This window comes from Sylvia atricapilla, chromosome 1, assembly GCF_009819655.1.
Source record: "Sylvia atricapilla isolate bSylAtr1 chromosome 1, bSylAtr1.pri, whole genome shotgun sequence".
In the NCBI taxonomy this organism is placed as follows: Eukaryota; Metazoa; Chordata; class Aves; order Passeriformes; family Sylviidae; genus Sylvia; species Sylvia atricapilla.
In genome coordinates, this window is record NC_089140.1 from 113,716,771 (window position 1) to 113,738,221 (window position 21,451).

General features: G+C 43.3%; 1 protein-coding gene across 1 annotated transcript in view; it reads left to right on the top strand.

Moving 5' to 3' along the window:
• The first annotated feature begins 11,689 nt into the window (after positions 1-11,689).
• Positions 11,690-21,451, top strand: part of XKR4 (XK related 4) — a 310,788-nt gene continuing 301,026 nt past the window's right edge. Inside the window, exon 1 of the mRNA XM_066333465.1 lies at positions 11,690-12,534. Coding sequence (XP_066189562.1) covers positions 11,690-12,534 — 845 coding nt within the window. The remainder of the gene's footprint in view (positions 12,535-21,451) is intronic.

The following is a 21,451-nucleotide window of genomic DNA, read 5'->3' on the forward strand; positions in this document are numbered from 1 at the left end:
TGTGGAGGAGTGACAAGGACATTTAACTGAGACCTTGGTTTGTGCCGAGATATGTGCCCACCTTGAAGTGTATCAACCTACTCAAACTGGAAGTTATTTAGTGGAAGAGATTAGGAGGGCAACCTCTAATTTAGTAGGAGAGATTAAGAGGTTAACCCCTAGAGCTCTCAGCAACCCAGAGGCTTCTCAGAGGAAACTTGAAGTTCATGGCCCTCTTCCAGCTGAGATATAGAGCTCCTCATGGAGCTCCCTCATGGCCTACCAAGTGAATGGGAATGGGCTCATTCTCTCCCATAAAAAAGACTCCTCCAATATAAATAACACCTCTATATTAACCACTGAGAAACCAGAATCTTTTGCTAACCCATTTAAATGCCTGCTATCTAGCTTACACATCACACCTTTTCTAAGCTCTGTGACTTCCACCTGCAGTTTTACCTGCCAGTATCAGTTGTGTTTCAGCGTGGATGTGCTTATCTTCAGCCATATGTCCCAGCTGCTGAATGGTGCAGCTTCAGATGTGAGCTATTTTGATGCTGTACTCACTGTCTGGGAATCTCCTCCACACTACCCCCTTAGTAGATATCACGTCAGGTAGACTCTCATAAACCTTCCAAAGTAGAGAAGATTTTTAACTCTCTTTGGAAATTAATACCACTGTATCCATGGTTCCAGTTAGAATTAGTCTACCTCAACTTTGGACTGAGGCCTGTTTCTCATATGATCAACAGTAAAACTCTTACAGACCTCAGATTGCAACTCAGTATTTTGTGAACCAACAGAGATACAAGAAAGAGAGAGTTCCTGGAATGAATTATAAGGACAATAACTTGCTATCACAGAACATGTTTCCCTACTCCAATTATCCTGATTTGATGTCATTCTTTAGAGCAATTTACTAGTTACCTGTATGACCAATAAATAAAATGAATGTATATTTCATAAATATATTAATAAAGTTAATTACACTTTAAAATTACACATATGTGAGTACTAAACCAAAATTTTTTAAAGTCACTATTTTCTTCAGGTTGATTTCTTCTTCTCTATAAGCCAATGTAAAAACTCTCCTAGAAAATCAAAGGTGCAGAACCAGGCTCTCACACATTGTCAGTTTCTTAAGTTTTATATGTGCTGTGTCTGTGACAGGTTTCTATGTTTTTCCCTTAAGGTGGCTTTCTGAAGATGAAAGTGATGGCCTCACCATAGTGCAACCTTATCCACAGCTGCTTGATTTCTGATTCTTTCCAAGTGTGGTGCTTCTCCAAATTCATGCTGATTGATTTACTTGTCTTTTATAATTCTGAAGGCATTGTAATTAATGTGAAGAAAAGTCAAAACAATGTATTAAAACATCATAGTAAATTAAATATGTCTAATGTGAACACAGAATTCTGATCCTATTATAGATGCTCAAAAATTTTGCATGACAGAAATTTAGATATCAGGAACTTAAATCTGTAACATGGCTCTGCGGACTTGAACTGAGCAGTCATAATGATAGACATATGTAGTAACTGTTGCGGTTTGAAAACAAACCAAGTAAGAGGCTCTAAGTCAGAAATAAAAATTTAATGAGAAGAAAAGGAAAATAAAATAGAATAAAATAAAATAAAATAAATACAAAAGGAAAAACCAGTGACAGAGTCAGAATACAACCTGATCAGGGTGATGGAAACAGTCCAGACGAGGTGGTCTTCCTGAAACAGAAATCTTGTAGAAAGGTCTGGTAGCGCCAGTCCTCTGGGAATCCAGTGGGTGAGGGCTGCTTCTACTGTCCCAAATCCCAGTTTATATCCAGGTGAGAATGCTTGGTTCTTCCCCATGGGTGGAGCATCTCACAATGGGATGATGAGTCATGGAAGAGAGCCTTGATGGCCCATTAAAGAGAGAGATAACTCCCAGAGGGAGTTATCTCTGAGTCATGCAAAAGGCATTGATGGGCCATTAACTGAAGATGGTGATAGAATACATCCTAAACTACAACCCAGGACAGTAACATACTCAAATATTTCTGTTCAGTAATGATTTGTGGGTAAGCTAAATTTATCTCATTTCAAATCTGTCAGTATGTATTAATTTGATGACTTTTTTTTCATTTTCAACATGTATTAAAGTTTAGATTTCCTCAAAATCATTTTCCAAACAAACTGCACAACCCTTCAGCCTTACTATATATTGCTTCTCTTAATACCATAACAGACAGCAATAAAGACTTTGTTATTCAGAAATTCACCCTGTGCCGGTAAACCTCTCACTGACGTTTGATTGTAAAATCTTGTAGCTGAGCCAAAACCTCAGCTGAGAACCTTTAGATCCAAAGGGTCTCTTAAGAGAATCTGTTATCAGTAACACTGCAATAGCTTAGGCAGGCTTAGACAGCTCCCTGCTCAGCTTGATGATTTTTGCAGTGCTTCTCCTTAGCTATCAAACCAGCTTTCCAGTGCTACATGTGTGAATGTCTTTATGTCAAAGAAAAACAAAAAGAAGGCACAATTATTTTTGCAAATGCACACTTTAAAAAAATGTATTTAGCTATAAATGCACAAATTAATGCTTGATTTGGTTGGCTTTGATATTGCCAGAATTGACTCAGGAAGGATTTAGGATGCAGACAAGTCTGAAATGAAATCAGGATCTGCACACTACCTGAATTTTATGTGTGTGATCAAAATAAAAATGCTTTATATAAGCTATATAAGGCATCCCTCTCTTAATGCAAGGCTCCACCATTTGTACCTCCAAAATCTAAAATCTTTCTGAAGATCTGAATTTTAGACTTGTTTCTTCCTCAAGACACTACCATGTTCTGTAGCAGCAATGGGCTTTCTACAATTATAAGAAATAAATGAGTTTGTAATCTGTGTTGATAAAATATTGTCTGGCTGTCTTCTTAATACTTTTAATGTTTATTTACTCACACTATTCTGTGAAATTAGGACAGCTGGCCGACATCTGCATGGGTGACGAGATCTCAGTTGTTACTTTGACACGAGAGAAAATAATAAATGCCTATATTTGGCCTTGGTAGGTAATATAACTTTTTAATTTTTATCTACCTATGTCATCAAAAGGACAACTATTGTAAGGTGTGGATGTGGTCAGTGTGAGCAGCGGAACACTCAAATTCTTTTTTTTTTTCTGCTCACACTTCTACCACATTCACTGCAATGGATTTGAAATTGTATCCCCAGAGCTCACAGTTCACTTACTTGGTATCAGTACTCATTACACTGAATCACTTCATTGTGATCTACTATGTGATTTGTTTCATTATTATGTGTTTCATTAATAGTTTGTAATTCTAGCTGGCTTAGATGCCATTTCAGATTTATCTAGTGTAAATAATGCCTTCCTAATCTGTTTTTCTTTACTAACACTGGATACCCTTCTTCTGCAGCTGCCTTCCATACTCGAAAATTATTTTCTCTATCTATATACACTGTCCATCCAAATCAGGTTTTGGATTTGCCTCCCTGAATCCAGAGCTGTGTATGTAACTCTCTAACCCTTTCAATAACGGGACCAGCACTGCAGGGGGCCTTCATTTCAAGAGCATCATGTGTGCTTGCAGCGCACAGTAGCAGGGGATTACACTTCGATAAGAAAATGTGAAATACCATCTAACCCCCTGCTCAGGTCTTGCTTGGAAGACATGCCAGTTAGCACATTTAGCTTGTGCCTAGTGCCAAATCCCAAACGTGCTTCCTCCACATGGTATACGCTGATGTGTGCTGTGTTTGGCACAGAAGTCACTTAATCCCTGTCCCTTGCCAGTGGGATGATTTTTGGAGAAATTGCTGGCCAAAGACAGGGACATTACAAAGGTACCTCCTCGTGAGCACTCTGCTGTTCCTACACAGCAAGGGTGCTGCCCTGCTTTTTTCCTCCCAACACCCCGCCCTGCCTGTGGAGAGCCTGGGCAGATATTGACACTACTGATGCTTCCATGGCAAACAGAGATGTAGCATGGAAAAGAGACTGCCTGGGTCAACAAGTAATCCAGGAATTTGACACACAAAGAAGTCTTGGAAGGAGCAGTGAGACAACTCAATCAGCTGGAGGAGGCAAGGCTGTAGTGGAGAGAAGGGTTTGACATCTACTGCCTCTCTCTGTTGCAACCTGACTGAAGATCTGTGAAAGAAGGCAGGCTAGAAGATTTTGCTGCTATTCTTATTAAGCATTTGATTATGTACTGCCGACAAAGCCTGAAGTTGGGTGCTAAAATATTTACCCTGTAGACCATATCATAGACTCTTAATACTGAGTCTGAAAATGTCCATTAGAGTCCAGCTACTTCTTTTTTTCCTCATCCTCTTCTCTTGTGTGCTGTTATATGTCTATTATTAGGTTGATCTAAAGGATACTTTTCTGCCCTTTTAAGCCCCTAAGTGTCCCAGTTTTTTTGCTGCTGATGTTAAAGGTGTGAAAAATATATAATCCTGTTCTGACTTTCTCATTGGATCATTTAATATTCTCCCAGCAACTCCAAGTACTGTTTTTCTGAAACTCATCATCAAAAGGATTCCTTCCTTTTAAGTACATATGAGCAGTTGTATTGCATCTATCCATCCTGTAGTTTGTCAGTTGTGGAAATGGCATGAGAATAAGAAAAAAGGAAGTACTAAATGCTCCTCTGAGTTCCTTTAGACATCTTGGAGGAATGCCATCTAGTCCTTCATTGTTAGTATTTATAAATGTCTTTGCAAATATAAACAAGTTCTGCTCACATATCAGTCTGAAATAGTCCTTTGCACTTCTCTATGAAGAAAGGCAGTAGACTGGAAAATTTCGTAAAATCCTCTGTACTTAGCAGTACAAAGTAGTGTCAAAACTTCCTGTGCTGTGGCTAAACCCTTTTCTTTTGCTTGACTTAAATTAATTTTAAACAATGAATCAAGAAGGGGAAAGAAAATGGGACTTTTAATTTTCTTTTCAAATTTTTGAAAATTCCTAATTACATCTTACAGAGTCAGAAGGCCTCTAATATTTCCTTAGGCATTCTATAAATGCTTTTCCCATTCATCATAAAATGTGATGTGCATGGTACTTGGTTGGTTTTTGCATGCACAGTGGCAGCAAAAGAGTTGTCAGCATTGTAAAAGGTTGCAAGCTTGCTTCCTTACTGTCTTCCTATATCTCATCTTCTGCTATCATTCCTTATATATTTATGTCTATCTTTGATTATATATTTAAACACAAGCTATGAAGCAACCTGAAAGGTGACTGGCATCCATTTCTAAATAATAAATGTAAATTTAAGAAATCCTGAGTTAAATCTTAAAAAAAACCCCAAGAAATAATTTCTTCTTTCATACTTATTTTAAAAATCTATATGCTATCTTCAAAGCATGGTTATCCTCTGTCTGCTTAAACCTGGAATCCATCCATCTCCATCTATCTATCTATCTGGAGTGTAGAGTTGAATCTTTTTATATGTTTCTAATGTTTAGACATTCCGGAAATATAATAAAACAAAACTGCAGCCACCATGAAATTTAAGTATGTGCCTAAACAATAAGGATATAATAATCATTCCCAATGCTCTGATTTATAGTCTTCCTTAATTTAGGTGTACACCTAAGCAGCCCACGACATTGGGTCTCTTCCTTTGAGACCTCATGTGGTGGGTGTGTTGGCATTTTCACAGGAACCCTAGCATGCTACAGGAAAGAGTTTAAGGTGTACCAAATACACATACCAATATCAGAGTGTTATAAAGAAAAGTAATTTCAGAAGCCAGGTAACCTTCCAGAGTATTATTTGTAATTGCAAAAGTGGGCTAATATATGGAGATACTTGATTCATCCTCCTTTTGCAATTTTAAAAGTACAGAGTTTGAAAAAGGTTTTGATATGAATCTACATGTAGACCTATAAATAAAATAATCTAAAGCTAAAGACAATAATTACTGTTTATACTTTCAAAAATAGCATTTTAATATCAATTTTCTAAACAGTGTACCGATTTACAAATGTATTTCTGATTTGTGCTTATGTTAATTAGCTGAAATACTGTCCTAATTGAAAGGAAATGTATCTTCCCTTTGCAATGAAGTATCTCAGGTATCAGAGCATACAGTGGCATGTGCTTGTTTGAATGAAGTTAGTTGGGAAAAAAGACAATTAAGTATTTTAGTGCATAAATGTTAAACATACAGCTTATATTACAACTTCCACTGACACCTGTGTGTATAGTTTAAACATAAATCTGCTGAAAATACCTAAAACCTGTGATCATCTTGGAGAATGGTTCTTACCTGATGCTCCTCAAGAAATTGATTTCATGTGCATCTCTGCCTGAGGGCACTGTTTTAACATGGAAAAATAGTTAAAACCAGTTGTATGGAAGACATAGGAGTGAGACTATGTCTGAGTGAGTGAATGAGAAAAAAATGTTCTTCAGATTCTCTGTCAGGTGAACCCAGTTTTGTGTCAAACACATCCAGACAGAGGGAAGCACAGTGCAGGAAAAGGCACTGGATGCCTTTGGCAGAGAAATAACAGTAGAAGGTAGGGAAGGTAGATAGGGAAGATAGGGAAGGAAGGAAGGAAGGATGGATGGATGGATGGATGACCAGGGAACTCCTTATGACTTTTTTTTTTTTTTTTTTTTTTTTTTTTTTTTTTTTTTTTTTTTTTTTTTCTCACGGGGAGCTGCTCAGAAGCTCTGCTCAGCATTGCAAGTCCTGCCAGGACAGCAGGATTATGCACAATTCCTTGAGGCAGAACTACTCCCTAAAGGACTGACTAGAGTAAGAAAGGCAGGTTTTTGTGCCAGAATGCTTCCAGAGGGTGTCAAATCCAAGTACAATGAGCTTATTCTAATGCTTCAGTTGGTCTGAACTGGAAGAAAGTGCGGAAACTAAAGCACTGAACTGCAATTGCCAAAAGTACTGCCAAACAAAAGAAAATAGATTTTGGAATCGTTTTGCAGGATGCATGCAAAAATTGATTAGACCTTTAGAGTATAATGATATTCTACTGGCAAAATAAGAGATACACAAGCAAAAAGTTTGAGTGTATTTTGAAAGGGCAGTCTGTGCAACACAGCTAAAGAAGAGATGGAAAAAGATTATTGTTAAGATGCGAAGAACTAAAAAATATTTTCGAGTAAAAATAAGAGGATTGGAAGCTTGTTTCCCGGACATTTAGGTTTGAATTGATAATAGTCTACTGCAAAACAAACAGAAGGACATATACACACAAAAAAAGGGTTCCTAAAGTAGACCCATATTCTAAGGGGGGGAAAAAGGGAAACAGTTGTAACTCAGAACCAAGCAAAATCAGTGATAAACATAAAAATGTTTTCTTTAAAGAAAGGAGGAGAAAAAGGAAGCCATTAATAAAATCTCCTCCAGAGAAAAACTAGCTTTACACGAGAAATGAATGTACTTGGTTGTCTGTACTTGGTTTATGAAATATGTATTTATGTCTGCAATCTAATTTTTGTCCTTCAATTATATTTTGTAATTAATAATTTCTGAGGGTTAGCAACAACATAGGCTTGCTGAATGCATGCTGGTTTGTACACTGTGTGTATACAAACACTTCTGGCCTTGATATAGCTCCACAGAAGTTATGCCAGTCTAACAGAGAGGAAATTTGGTTCTGTTGTTATTATTATTATTATTTGAGATCCTTTTCATTTGTTATCTCTGAAGTGAGAAAACAAACCAGAAGACATTCCTCTTATCAAGTATCAAACAGCCTTTAATTTAAGTTTAAATGTTCATCTATTGCACTGCCTTTCTTGTAACAGACAGCTATTGTTAATATGAAAAATTATATTCATATTCTTAATATCCATATTAATATGAAAATCAGTGTGAATATTATTTCCCTCTCAAATGCAAGAGTAGCTGAATCCAAACAGAGCAAACCTAACCAACCAACCAAATGAGGAGAGAGGGGAGGGGAGGGGAGGGGAGGGGAAGGGGAGGAGAGGAGAGGAGAGGAGAGGAGAGGAGAGGAGAGGAGAGGAGAGGAGAGGAGAGGAGAGGAGAGGAGAGGAGAGGAGAGGAGAGGAGAGGAGAGGAGAGGAGAGGAGAGGAGAGGAGAGGAGAGGAGAGGAGAGGAGAGGAGAGGAGAGGAGAGGAGAGGAGAGGAGAGGAGAGGAGAGGAGAGGAGAGGAGAGGAGAGGAGAGGAGAGGAGAGGAGAGGAGAGGAGAGGAGAGGAGAGGAGAGGAGAGGAGAGGAGAGGAGAGGAGAGGAGAGGAGAGGAGAGGAGAGGAGAGGAGAGGAGAGGAGAGGAGAGGAGAGGAGAGGAGAGACCACTCCAAACAAATTGTCTTGCAAACCAAACACCTTTCAGATTTACAGATCTGAACCCACTGGGGTGAACTGAAACCTTCCTAGAATATGGGTCAGCTCCTAGTTATATCAAATTCTATCCTTTAGTGAAGTGGTTTAGGGCAAATGTACCAGAAAATTTGTCACACATATGGAGCAGGGAGGGGAGGATGTAGAGCCACTTGGCCCCAGCAGTTACCTTTTCCAATGGCAAGCAGTGGAGTAGGCTCAAGCAGGATTCCATGACTTCTGAAGATGATGTACAGTGAGACTGATGCCATTCATGTTCTTAAATATCTCCTGCATTGCTCAGAGCCACCTTCTGCCCCTTTAGTACGTGTGACCTTGATCTCCTCCTTTTTATTCTTTCCTTCTTAAATCTGACACCTTTGAGTTACTCTCTTACCCCACCTGCAGCCCAAGCAATTTAGGTTAGGATTTCAGCCCTAGGAGCATGGTTGTTCCCCTACTGCCACTCATGTATCACACTATAACCTCCATTATAAGTTTGTGGCATCTTTTAGACCCGTATATGTCAAACAGACTCAATTAAAGTAAGTTAAAGTGTACACTAAACCATTTTATTGAAGACATAACTGTAAGAAGGCTCTGGGGAAACCTTATGGCCCCTTCCACTACCTAAACAGGCCCACAAGAAAGCTGGAGAGGGACTTTTTACAAGGGCATGCAGTGATAGGACAAGCAGTAATGGCTGAAAACTGACAGAGGGCAGGTTTAGATTAAATGTTAGGGAAGAAACCTGATTACTGTGAGTGTGGTCAGGCACTGGAACAGATTGTTACCCAGAAAAGTTGGGGAGGCCCCATCCCTGGTAGTGGTTCAAGGACAGTTTGGATGCGGCTTTGAACAACCTAGTCAAGTGGAAGGTGTCCCTGGCCACAGCAGAGGATTGGAACTGAATGATCTTTCAAACCCAAACCATTCTGTGAAAATACAGTAACTCTGAAAAGTTGTTGGTTATAAACCACAAACTTGCAGCTAAATCAGCTTTATCATCAAGCACCTTCTCTGCTCACAAGGTAATCCTGGAATCATAGAATGAATCATAGAATGGTTTGGGTTGGAAGGGACTTTAACTGAATTTATTGTATTATATATAGGTGCTGACTGAATTATTAAAAGATATCTTGAGAAAGAAGCAATTTGTATTACAAGTCTCAGGCAAGAAAGATCATGCAGATTGTAATGAGAATAAAATACAGGGTTCCACAAGGAATAGAAATAAAGTGCAGTTATACCATTGTAACAGAGACTGCATAGCAAATGTGTATTATTTAAGAACCATTATGTGACAATGTAATTAAAAGACTCTTGTGTGATAACATGCAAAATAACCAGTTAAATTAGTTTCATGTGTGCTTTTTGCCTTCCAAAGTTTGATTTTTGTGTGCTCAGCACTCTGAATACTGTAATGCATGCTGCGGTCTTTTCTTGAAATCTGGGGTATATATCAGTAAAAGCTAATTTCCTAAAGGCAATTTTATACTTACCATGTACATTTAAGAGTTAGAAGGCAGATTTCTCAGCTGTCCATATGACTTCTTCTGTTTAATTAATGAAGTTAAAGGGACTATATTTAGTCACAGAGCTTAGTGTAACACTACCCTATCAGTCTCACTGCCATTCCTATTAAGATATTCCAGCAACGTGGTTGGACGAACTCATTGCTCTATTTTAAGAAGGGAGAGGGCATGCCCATAAAATATTCCAGAGACTTAAAATAAAATTTAAAAGGTAAAGAGGTTAGTTGCTCATCCCGTATGGTTGAAGTTGCAGGAGCACAGAGAGGGCAGAAGGGCCAAGGGTGGGGGCGGTAGATGCGCTCCCACCCCGCCAGCAGCCCGAGCCCTGTGATTCCCGTGTGATTCCCATCTCGGAAGCCGGATGCTGGTGGCCTCCCGTGACCGGGTAGCCGCCGTTCACTTGAGTCCCCCGCCGGGCTCCGAGGGCGACGGCTGCCACGGGCCGCCCGGGGGAGTCTGCGTTCCACGGCGGAGAGCGGCGCCGGCTCCGCCCGGGACGGCTGCTCCCCATCTCTGTTCCCGCCCTGCGCTGGGAACTGCCGCCGGAGCCAGCTCTGCTACCGAAACACCCGGGCGAGCTCCGAAGAGCGACCGCGCTCTGCGAGCAGCCGGGGCTGCGAGGAAAGGGGCGGGGAGCGGTGAAAGGCGTCGTGAGTTCGCCTGGTGAATTTTACGCCTAAAATACGATTTCTCCAGGTGGCGGAATAAAACGGTGTCTCCTCACCTTCCCCCGAACGCCTCTGAGGCAGCGTGAGTCACGGCACAATCCGAGAACTGCATCTCGCAAGAGCGTTTCACAAAGTTAGGGGAGCGTCGGCAGCGCTTCCTACGGGACGGGCGGGACCCGCCGCGCCGGGCGCTCGGCGCGGCTCCGCGCTGCGGGCTGGTCCCGCGGCTCCGCGCCTCGGGCGCCACGGCGGGGCATGGCAGCTGCCCCCGGTCACCCCGCTGGGGCGGCAGCAGCGGCGGCTCCCCCCAGCCCCAGAATGCCCGCTCGCAGGGAGAAACCCGGGGGTACCCCCGCCCTCCTGGCCGCCCCGTCCGCATCCACCCGCGTTCCGCCGCTCCACCCCCGCGCCGGCGGGACAGACGCGACCCAAACTGTTCGAAGGACGCCGGAGATCGGCAGCGGAGCCGAAGGCAGCGCCGCGCCCCCCCTGCTCGCCCGGCCCCGGCCCCGGGGGGCGCCGGCCACACCCCACCTCTCCCCGCCGACCCGATCCCTCGCCTCAGCCGTGCCCACCTCCCCGGGCCGGGCGGCCGAGACACCGCCTCCCCCGGCCGCCGCGGGGCCGCGCTCCGCACCCTCGGGGCAGCGCCGCGCCCGCCCCTCCCGGCCGCCGAGCGCCCCCTTCCCCGCCCCTGCGCCAGTGCCGGTGCCGGTGCCGGGCGGGGGGCGGTGGCAGCGAGGGAAGAGGGATGAGGTCATCCTCTTTCCCGGCGTCAGTCAGCTGGGTGGTGGCGGCGGCGGGTGCGGGCGGAGGCGGGCGGGGAGGCGGGTGCGGGATGCGCTGCTCCGGGCAGCGCAGCCCTGCCTGCTCCCGGCTCGAACGGAGCGCGGCGGCGGCGGCCCCGGCACCGCCGGCTCCCGCGGAGGCGGCGGCGGGGCGGGCGGGCTGAGCGCGGCTCCCCGCAGACAGGCGGCGCTGCGGACGCGGCCGCCGCGGAGGAGCCGCCCGCGGGCGCGCAGCCCGGCGCGGAGCGGGGACAGGGGACGCGGGGAGCGGCGGGTCCGCGGCGGCGGAGGGCGGGAGGCAGGAGTCAGGAGGCGGAGGAGGAGGAGCAGGAGGAGGCGCGGGATAAAGGAGCGCTCGCTGCTCCCGCTCGCTCTCCAGCGGGGCTGAGGGAGGCATCATGGCCGCGAAGTCGGACGGGCGGCGGAAGATGAAGAAGGGCGGCGAGGTTGCGTTCACGCCGCTGCAGAACTCCGAGCACTCGGGCTCCGTGCAGGCGCTGGCCCCGGGGCTGCCCGCCGGCGCCGGGCCGGGCGGCGGCAGCGACGACGATGAGGCGCCCGGGGGCGGGTGCTGCAGCGGCGGCGGCGGCGGCGGGGACGGCTCGGGCGGCGGCTCCCGGTGCTGCTGCTGCTGCTGCAGCGGCGGCAGAGGAGGAGACGGCGGAGGGGGCGGTGGCGGGGGCTCCCGGGGCTCGGGCGGGGGCTCGTCCTCCTTGTGCCTGCGGCTGGGCAGGGAGCAGCGGCGCTACTCGCTGTGGGACTGCCTCTGGATCCTGGCCGCCCTGGCCGTGTACTTCGCGGACGTGGGCACCGACATCTGGCTGGCGGTCGACTACTACCTGCGGGGCCAGCGCTGGTGGTTCGGGCTCACCCTGTTCTTCGTGCTGCTGGGCTCCCTCTCCGTGCAGGTCTTCAGCTTCCGCTGGTTCGCGCACGACTTCAGCACCGAGGACAGCGCCGCCGCCGCCGCCGGGCACTGCCCCGCCGCCGAGAGCAAGCTGCTGGTGAGCAGCGGCTCCGCGGCCGCGGACATCGACGCCGCTCGCCCCAGCACGCCGCAGAGACAGGCGTCCACCGCCAGCAAGGGCAACGCCACCAACAGCAGCAGCAACAGCAGCAGCAACGCCGCCGGCAGCGGCGCCGCCGGTCCCCGCGCTGGCGGCGGCCGGTCGGCGTCCTGCGCTTTCTGCATCTGGCTCCTGCAGTCGCTCGTCCACATCCTGCAGCTGGGGCAGGTCTGGAGGTGAGGAGCAGGGCGAGGGGGATGCGGGGGACGAGGCTTGAGCGCCTGGCCACGGGGGAGCGCGCCCGACCGCGGGCGGGACTGTTCCCGGCGAGTGGCCGCCTGCCCCACCTCGGGATCCCTCTTCGGGATCCCTCTTCGCCGCCCGTCGGGGTGACCGGGCTCCCGCGGGGCTGGCCTGGCTCCCACGGTGCCGAGGGGAGCCCCGCCGGTCCCGGAGCGTCCTGTGCTGCGCGGGTGGCCGCCCCGGGAGGCGCCCGGCTGCCTCCAGCCCGCGCAGCGCCAGATGCCCAGAACCTGCTGGGAAACCTGCGCCGGAGGCTCGGTAAAATAAGGGAACCGGTGGGGAAAAGGGGACATTCCCCCAGATGCACATCTCCTGGTCTCCTCACATGCGGCCAGCACACCGTGGCGGCCAGCAAGGAACTTCACTGGCAGTGAAGAGTTACTTTCCAGTAACACCCCGATGCCGTGTTTTGAGATTTATGTGTACATACGCTGCAAACCGTCATCTCCTTGCTATGCATATCCATTTTCTGTATATGTGAGGTATTGAAGGAGTGTCTTCTAAATCAAAGTTTTGAGTAGCAGTTCCCAAAACCATCTGCAAGCGACGTACTGTGCATTATGGAAAGGATGTGCTGAAGTAGGTTGCGAAAAGCACTTGCTGGAAAAGGAGATGACATCATAGTTTTCAAAAGTAAAGTTTTCCTTCAATTTTAGCAATTATCTGGGAAAGATTCATATGGAGGCTGAATGCTATGCAAATACATTTAGTGCTGCCTGAAAAGTGCAGAGGTCAGAAGGCATTATGTATACAGAGGTAGAACCTTCACATAAAATTTTGGAAGATAGATGCTGTGTTGAAGAAGGTCATGCAGCAGGGCAGGTGCACTAAAGCAGCAGTGGAAAATACCTTTTGTGTTTCTTGGCTGATGGATGGAAAGAAATTATGTCATCCTTGTTCTGGAAACACTTGGGACTTTTCACAACTGATTCATTAGGGAGTTTAATTTGTTGTTATTGTAAACTTCTAATGCTGATGCTTTTAATATCTGTCTCATCCTTTTGGGCGAAGACTGTGTTTTGCTCTGTTAGTGCAGTATCCAGTACAGCTCAGTTCTGCTTGTGGCCCTAAAGCATCAAGGAGTCCAAATGCTGCTAGATAGTTGACCAAGTACCTTTCACTTTCCAGAGTATTTGGTTCATTGTATTGAATCAAATTCAATTTTCTAAACTTGTGAAACTAACTAAAAGTTGCAGGTGTGCTCATATTAACAATTACATGACTTGAAAGGGAAGCAATATTTTGAACAAAAAGGGATGCTTTGTTTCAGGTCTTGAATGCTTGTGTGCTCCTTTATGTGCTACCTTCAGAGTTGTTTAACACAAGTTTAGGGCTTTCTGAATGTGATGAGTTTTGTGTAATGTTTAGTCCCCACCCTGCAGAGATAGAAAAGTAAGTACAGTGGCTTAAATTGCACTTAGAAATTCATGTTGATAATCATACACGTAGAAGTCAAACAGTGTGGATCATGCTGAGTGACAGAGAAGAGAGTTTTACAGGGTCTGGTGTCATGACTCTGTATTGGAGAACACAAAGAGCAGGGAGGGCTGTGGGTGGAGCAGGGTGGGTTCCAGTACTGTACAGCACTTCTGTCAGATGAGGTGTCTGGGATTTAGAGCTCTCCAGCTGCTTTCTTTTTGATGAAGCACAGTGTCTCTTAACATAAGATTTCCTCCTTGCAAAAGCACCTAGTCCTCTATATTTAAAGCTAGATGAGTCTCTTTTGATCATATGAAGCTTTTCTTCATGTTTTATGTGCAGCAGTGTAAAACTACCAGAATATTAAACTGATGAGGCATATTAGGATATTATTTATGGTTTAGCCTGTTACACTTTTTTTCTTTTTTGTTTTTTCCAGTGAAATCAAGCCATCAAATTGCTTGTCTGTCAGTAACTTTGTAGTATTTATTTTCCACTAACTTAGAAATTATATGGTCAGCAGTATGGAGTGTTTCATATCAGCTCTTCATAATTGATTGAAATGGCTCCATTCTAATTCCGTACATACATTCCTGATTAGGGAGAGCCTTTGGAAACATTTACAGCTAATAATCAGCACCAAAGAGAAGAAGTCACGTCAAATCCTGAGAAACTCTCTATATAAGCATAGTGTCAGAACTAACATGATCCATGGAAATTTTCTGGAAAACAGTATCTCTAGCTGGACCCATAATAGTCCAGAACTTTTACTCCACAGTGTAACTCTGGCACTGGCTTGAGCAAATAGCTCAAACTATTTAGGCTGAAAGATGATCTGAAGTGTTTTCCAGTTGCTTGTGCTTGGACACTAACTCCTTTGACACAGCTGAAGAGGCTGTGCTGACTGTGTGAGCCCCACAAGTGCATGCATGCTGGGCTCACCATCCCAGCAGCTGACAAAACCTGTTACCCTTTGTTCTGTGCCTCTCATTATGTTTCTTCTTAGCTTTCACATTTTTCTTTCTTTTTTTCTTTTTCCCCTGGTTAAAGCTCTCATGTAACTACATTTGTTACTTATTGCACTGAATCTTCCACAAGTGAAAATGACAGTAATATGTCTGTTGTTTCTCTGTCAGGGAATGAGGAGAAATTTTGCTTGTGCATGATTCTCAAGCTACTGAAATTGGTGATCATTCTGGTTTTGTGTGGTATTTGTTGTCTTCTGTCTCCTCTTAAAATTAATTGAATCCTGAGGTCTTCAATTTCCCTTTGTTTGTCCCATTGCCAAAGGTTTTGGGGACAACAGTGTCAACTGCTTATTTAAGGAATCCATCCTAAGGAGATCAGTACAACTGACAATCCCAGTGCTCTTAATATTTTTGAATTAAATGAAAAATTTTGTAAAAATGTGTGGTTTAGTGATTAGTTCCGTCAGAATGACTTTTAACAATTTCAAAGCTTTTCCTCTGAGATTAATTTTTTGTTTACAAACATACTGAAAGCCAGATCATTGAAAATTATTATGTGTTAATTTTAACTAAAATGTGCTAATGGGAAATGAATGAGGTCTTTAATGTGGTATGGAACAATTCTAGAAGCAGGCAATCTAAAATTACTAAAACGTTTTTGTTTTTTTTCCTAGAGTGTGAAAAAGGGGAGCTGCAGGAGCAGCTAAGCTGCCAATCAATTCTGAATAAAACCATAATTTTTTTCTTTTGAAATTTGTGTGATTTTTCCCTCCCAAAAAACTTTAAAATATCATATGGATCCTTTTTGAACAATATGTATATATATATATATTTTTTTTTCCTGTTTGGCTGTTCCTGATAACACTGTCCATCCACCTGTTAAAATTCCAGTGAAATCTCTGAGGATCTGCTGGCCACAGCAGAGTGCAGCAACTAAGCATTTATTGGCAGCTAATTTCATGTTAAAATATGATCACTGATGGGATTCTGCCTTCAGAGATAGATACAGTTATGTGTCTTTATCCATACTTCTGGCATGTTCTGCCTTTCACCACTATTTGGGCATGGAAACCACACCGTGGAGCCCTCTCCTCCCAAGCAGGTGCTGTGAGAGATCTGTCTTATTAGTAGTGGACTCTGGGGGGTACAAGGAGGACGTAATGCACAGTTTGTTTCTATCCCATTGAGAGGAAGAAATGAGAGTGGATGCTTAATTTAGAGTCTGTAAGGACCTCTGTAGAGGTATATGGGCCAGTAGGATTCAGATAAATTATTGCCCTTTGAGCCTGGCCTGAGAGTATGTAACCACTGCCCTTGAGCATCTGTTTGATTCACTAAACTTCACAGGCTTAGCCATGACTTTCAGATTTTACTGTGGATAGCAGGACTTGGTGACTGGATGTAAGAGATCACAGTGTTCATTTGGCATCTGTGGAGCTGGTTCATTTCCTTAGAAAAAAATTCTGGCTGAGATTCCTTTGGTCTGGCAGGATTCGGGTAGCCATGCCCCTGGAGGTGGGTAAAGGGATCCTGAGAGTCAGCCCTGGGGGGAGTGTGGGTTGTGGGAAGTTGGGTGAAAAAGAAGAGAAGACTGGAGGGTTTGTTAGTGTCCATCTTGTGGTGTCTGGAAAGCAAGAAGTAGCTCCCTGAGACAACTCCTGTGCCTTGCAGCAAGGTGATGTGAGCAGGCTGTCTTGGTGCTCAGAGTGCTTGGGAGTTCCCACAGTGTGTGTCATTTTGTCTGAAAGCCTGCAGTCAAAGTGCCTGAAAGGAAACTGTCAAGTTTCTGTAGCTAACAAGGCCAGAGGAAGGGTGAATCATTGGAAAGAAGAGGACTGGAAATTACCCTGTAAAATTACTTCTGGATAGCTGTAGCAATACTGAGATGATTAAGTATATCCCTCTCAACAGAGTGAGGGGGTTTGACTTCCTAGCTCAGTGGGAAACCATCTAGAGAAGGTGGAGGACACACCAAGTTACTTACTTGTCCTTCCTGGTGGCATTGTTCAGGGCAGATGTCTGTTCCAAAGTGGATCTCGTTCCCTGACAAATGATGCTATGCTTTGGCTATATCTGTTTATATGTAATACTAAGAAGCAATTATTTTCCTCATCCTTCCTGGTTCTTATTTGGAAAAAAAAGGAGTTGGAGAAAGATTGTAAAGGTGATGTTGGATTCTGAGTTGTAATTTCTGTGGTGGTGTGTAGAATCATTTTTCACAGGTCTGGATCATCTGCCAAAGGAATGTCATTGTTTATGCTCATAGGCTTCACTTCTACAATAACTTGAGACCTTAAAAAAAAAAAAAAAAAAAAAAAAAAAAAAAAAAAAGAATAGTGTCTGTCCTGTAGAAATCCTCATGACTTCTTCAGGTGCTCACTGTTGAGCATGACCAACCCCCTAAACTGGAAGTGCAGCAAGGTAATTCAAATTAAGAAAAGCATGAAAAGCATCAGTCTTAGTGCAACTCTGAACTTAAATAGGTTCATTTCTTTTCACACTTTTGATCTACATAGAAGTTTTGACACTTTTGTTCAGTAGCAGTGTAGGAGTTTGGTGTAGTTATGTGGTCAATAATTCCAGCTGCCATTGGACTTCACACTAAGATGTGATAATATCTCAATCTGACACCAGTTTTTCTCACTGTTTTGAAATCTGTCAGATAATTTGTCACATGGAGTCCAAATTTATGAATCATAGCCATTTCCTAGACAAGATTATTGCATATCCTCCCCATCTGTCTCTTAGTGTAGCAAAATGCTGCCACTCAGCAATGCCATATTTCTTTTATTGAGTTACTGCTGTGCTTGAGTTAAAATCCTACTGATTAACTATTTTGCTTGCTGTATATTTAGGTCTCAGGAAGGGTTATGGGCTGTCAGAAACAGGAAATAAAGCTGTGGGGTTTCTCCCTCTCAGTAGGATTAGAAGGGGCAGCCCACCCTGTAAGGGGCCTGATCACATTTAAACTTTTGGTAATATATTCATCAGAATAAATATTCAAAATTTTTTATCATTCCTTTTTTTTCCTTCTCCTTTTTTTTTTTCCTTCTTTTTTTTTTCTTCTCCTTTCTGAAGACAGTGGTATGCAGATGAAGTCTGTGCCTTTCATATTTTTTTGGAAACACAGGAGTGAAGCTTTACTATGTTCTTAAAAATCTCTTACGAGTCTGCATACAAATCAGATTTGGTATTCAGTTTATTCTAATAACCTTAGCTATGTGTAAAAGATGCTGATGTACTTTAGAAGAAAGATACTGTACTTTAATAATTAACAAGTGTTCTCTCTGTAGAGAATATTTATCAGTTACATAAGTTTTCAGATTTTCAAAGGACTGCTTAAACACTGATTTCTGATCATACAATAGGCTTAGTAGGAAAACTAATATTTTATACACAGAATGCTCTCTAGAAACTTATATATGGGAAAAAAATTATATTTGCCTTCTTCCAAGAGTGGAAAATTGGTAAGATTGCAACGGTTTGTGTTTCAGAGGAGTTCATGTCACCATATATAGATATTATTCTAGAGACCTCTGATGCTGTGAAGGAATGAATATACATACATATAATGAATTCAAAGAAATGCATCACATTATAATTTGTTTCTAAATGCTATAAACTCACAGACGGTTCTTGCAATGAGATGAGGGAGTTTTTTTGGTTTTATTTTTTTTTATTGTTAAAAATTCTGTTACATCGAGGAAACTATTTATTTCTGAAAATCTGTTTTCATGTCCACATCTCTTGTGGGAAAGCAAGAAAGTGTAACACCACAGTGTAATCTGTAGCTTCAGTTATCCTCCTTCATGTTTCAAGTTATTTGCATCACAGTTTAACTTGTTCAGAAGAATGTTCTCCTTGTCAGCTGGCTTAGTCGTTAATATTTGTCCATAAGAACTGACTTGGCCACAAAGATACAAAAGCTCTAATAAAACTAAAGTTAAATCAATTCCTCTATCACTTATAACAGCGTTACCTTGTTCTTCTGTCTCTCTGTTCCAATTAAGTAGCTTTTAATGTATAGCAGATAAATCACAACAGTGACTTACATTTTCAGTAAACAGGTTGTTTGGGAGGAATTTATCAGGCACAGACAAAATCAATAGCTCTTTTGCTTGCACTTCAAGTAGAAATTTTTTGTTCGCTAAAGTATATTTACAAAGTGGTACCTTTTCTTTCAATTTTAGCACAGCTGTCAGCTGTATGCATTGTGTCAATTGGACATATAGGCGTGGAAGGGGCAAACAGGCAATAAAAAGAACTGCTTCGATTTACTTGATTTTTCAAATGAAAGGAGGCTGATATAAGAGAGCACATCCGAGGGATCATGTAGAAAGAAAAGAAGGTTCTGAAACGGCATAGGAATATGAGTTAATAATCCTAATTATGTACCTAACTCTAGTTTGTTTCCTTTCAGCCACTAACCAAAGAGGAATTATTTTAATATTTCCTAAGTGACTACTTGAGGAACTATAGAAGCAGGCAGGAAAGCAGAGGAGTTGTATGTCTGGGAAAACTCACAGCAAAAATGTTAGATACACAGAGAAAATGCTAGATAAACTCTCACTGCAGTGAGTAGTCATCTGAACAATGATAAATAAAATTGTGAGATATCAGTCTGACATAAGCTGACAGCAAAGAGAGTACTCTAAAACATCTTTTCATAAATTTTAGAATTAAAAAATAATAGGTCTTGGGTATATATTTTTCCAAGAGATTTTACCTGAGTTTTCTGACAACCATAACATGAATTATCATCTCCCCGTGGGCTCTGATTGCTGAAGTGGTTTCTTATCACTCTCCTTCTCGTTCTGTTTCCCTGCCTGAATGGCTGAAATGGGTTATAATGTACCTTTTCCCCCAAGATAAAATAATTGCTGTATTATGTTATTATTTTCATTACTTTTCCTTTGACAACAAGCCTGGGCTGTTCAGTATGTTCATGGTAGAAGGCTTCTATGGGGAGCCGTATAAATCTTTTTGATTGGCAGGGATAATCAGTGGGGGTGGTTAATGTTATCAGTCACAAATGATTTGATGTCATGAGTTGGAGCACATGGAGCAACACTGTTTTGTGGGGTGTTTTCAAAGGAATTTTAGCAGGCAATGATATGACAGGGAAAGTAACTACTTTTTGTTCCTCTAAAGTTGGAAGGTGTAACTTAGACAAGACTAATGTACCAAGGATGGTGCCAGCTGCTTTAGAGAAAGAGGCGGATGTTTTATGGTGAATAAAAAGTGAATTAACCTAGAGATGGATGGACAGTTTTCCTTATCTCCATCAGCTGTTATATATCAGATTGATTTCTGCTCTTAAAAATGAAGGTTAGCGTTGCCACAGTTTTCAACATTACTCACTTTAATGGGATGTTTTCATGTAAACATCTGATCTATTCTAGGATCCTGCCAACTCCTTTGAGTGGTGCTTTCCCATGTACAGTACATAGGATTACTTCCTGCAGGTCCAAGGAAAGTCCCTTTAAATATCAAGCACCAGACATCAGCTGTCTGTAGAGAGATCTATACATGCATACAAAGCAATGAAAGCTACTATGCTGATATTTACACCTTTTAATAGTGGCTTGTGTGGAATGATAAGCTTTGTCATTATAAAATGACATGTATGTGGACTTTTATCTAAAGGAAGGGTATGGATGGAGTTGTCTTTTCTTATTATTCTTCAACCCTGATCTTTATAGTCTCACTTTATATGGAAATATTTCTGTGAGACAGATCTATAATAGGACTTTCCTCTGAAACCAGAATTTAGATGTTCTTCAGTCATATAGACCTGAAAAGATGACATAGAAAATTTGGCTTAACAGCCTTGTAGGGAAACCTTTGTTACTGTGAGGGTGACAGAGCACTAGAGCAAGCTGCCAAAAAAGTTTGTGGAGTCCCCTTCTCTGTAGATGTTCAAAACATGTCTGAATGTGATCCTGTGCAACTTATTCTGTGAACTTGATTTAGCAGAGGACTTGGACTAGATGGTCTCCAGAGCTCTCTTCCCGCCCCAAACATTGTTATTCTGTGATTCTGTATGAAGTTACTTGAGGAACTTAAGCATAATGGACCGTAATGTTCAACTTGAAAGCTGCCTAGAGGCTTGTATTCATGTGTTTTAACTGTGTCCAGAACCTCCCCAGCATACACACCTCCCCAGCCTGAGTTCCTTCTCGTTTATGCCCATTGCAAACCAGATGCTAGGCTGCAGTGGCACCAAAATCCCTTAGTGGATCCAGTTGGCAAGCATTGTTCAAATCTGCTTTATGAGCAATGACAAGCTTATATCCCCAACAAATATTGCAGACTCAGCCTTGTTTTATAGTACTGAAGAAATGTCCCTTGTGATTAGAGTATTTGCTCAGGTTTTAGGAGATTTGAGTCCACTGCCCTTTCCAGCTGTGAGGGGTCAGTTCCTGTCTCCCTGATCGGTTTCTGCACTGATGCTTAGACAAGG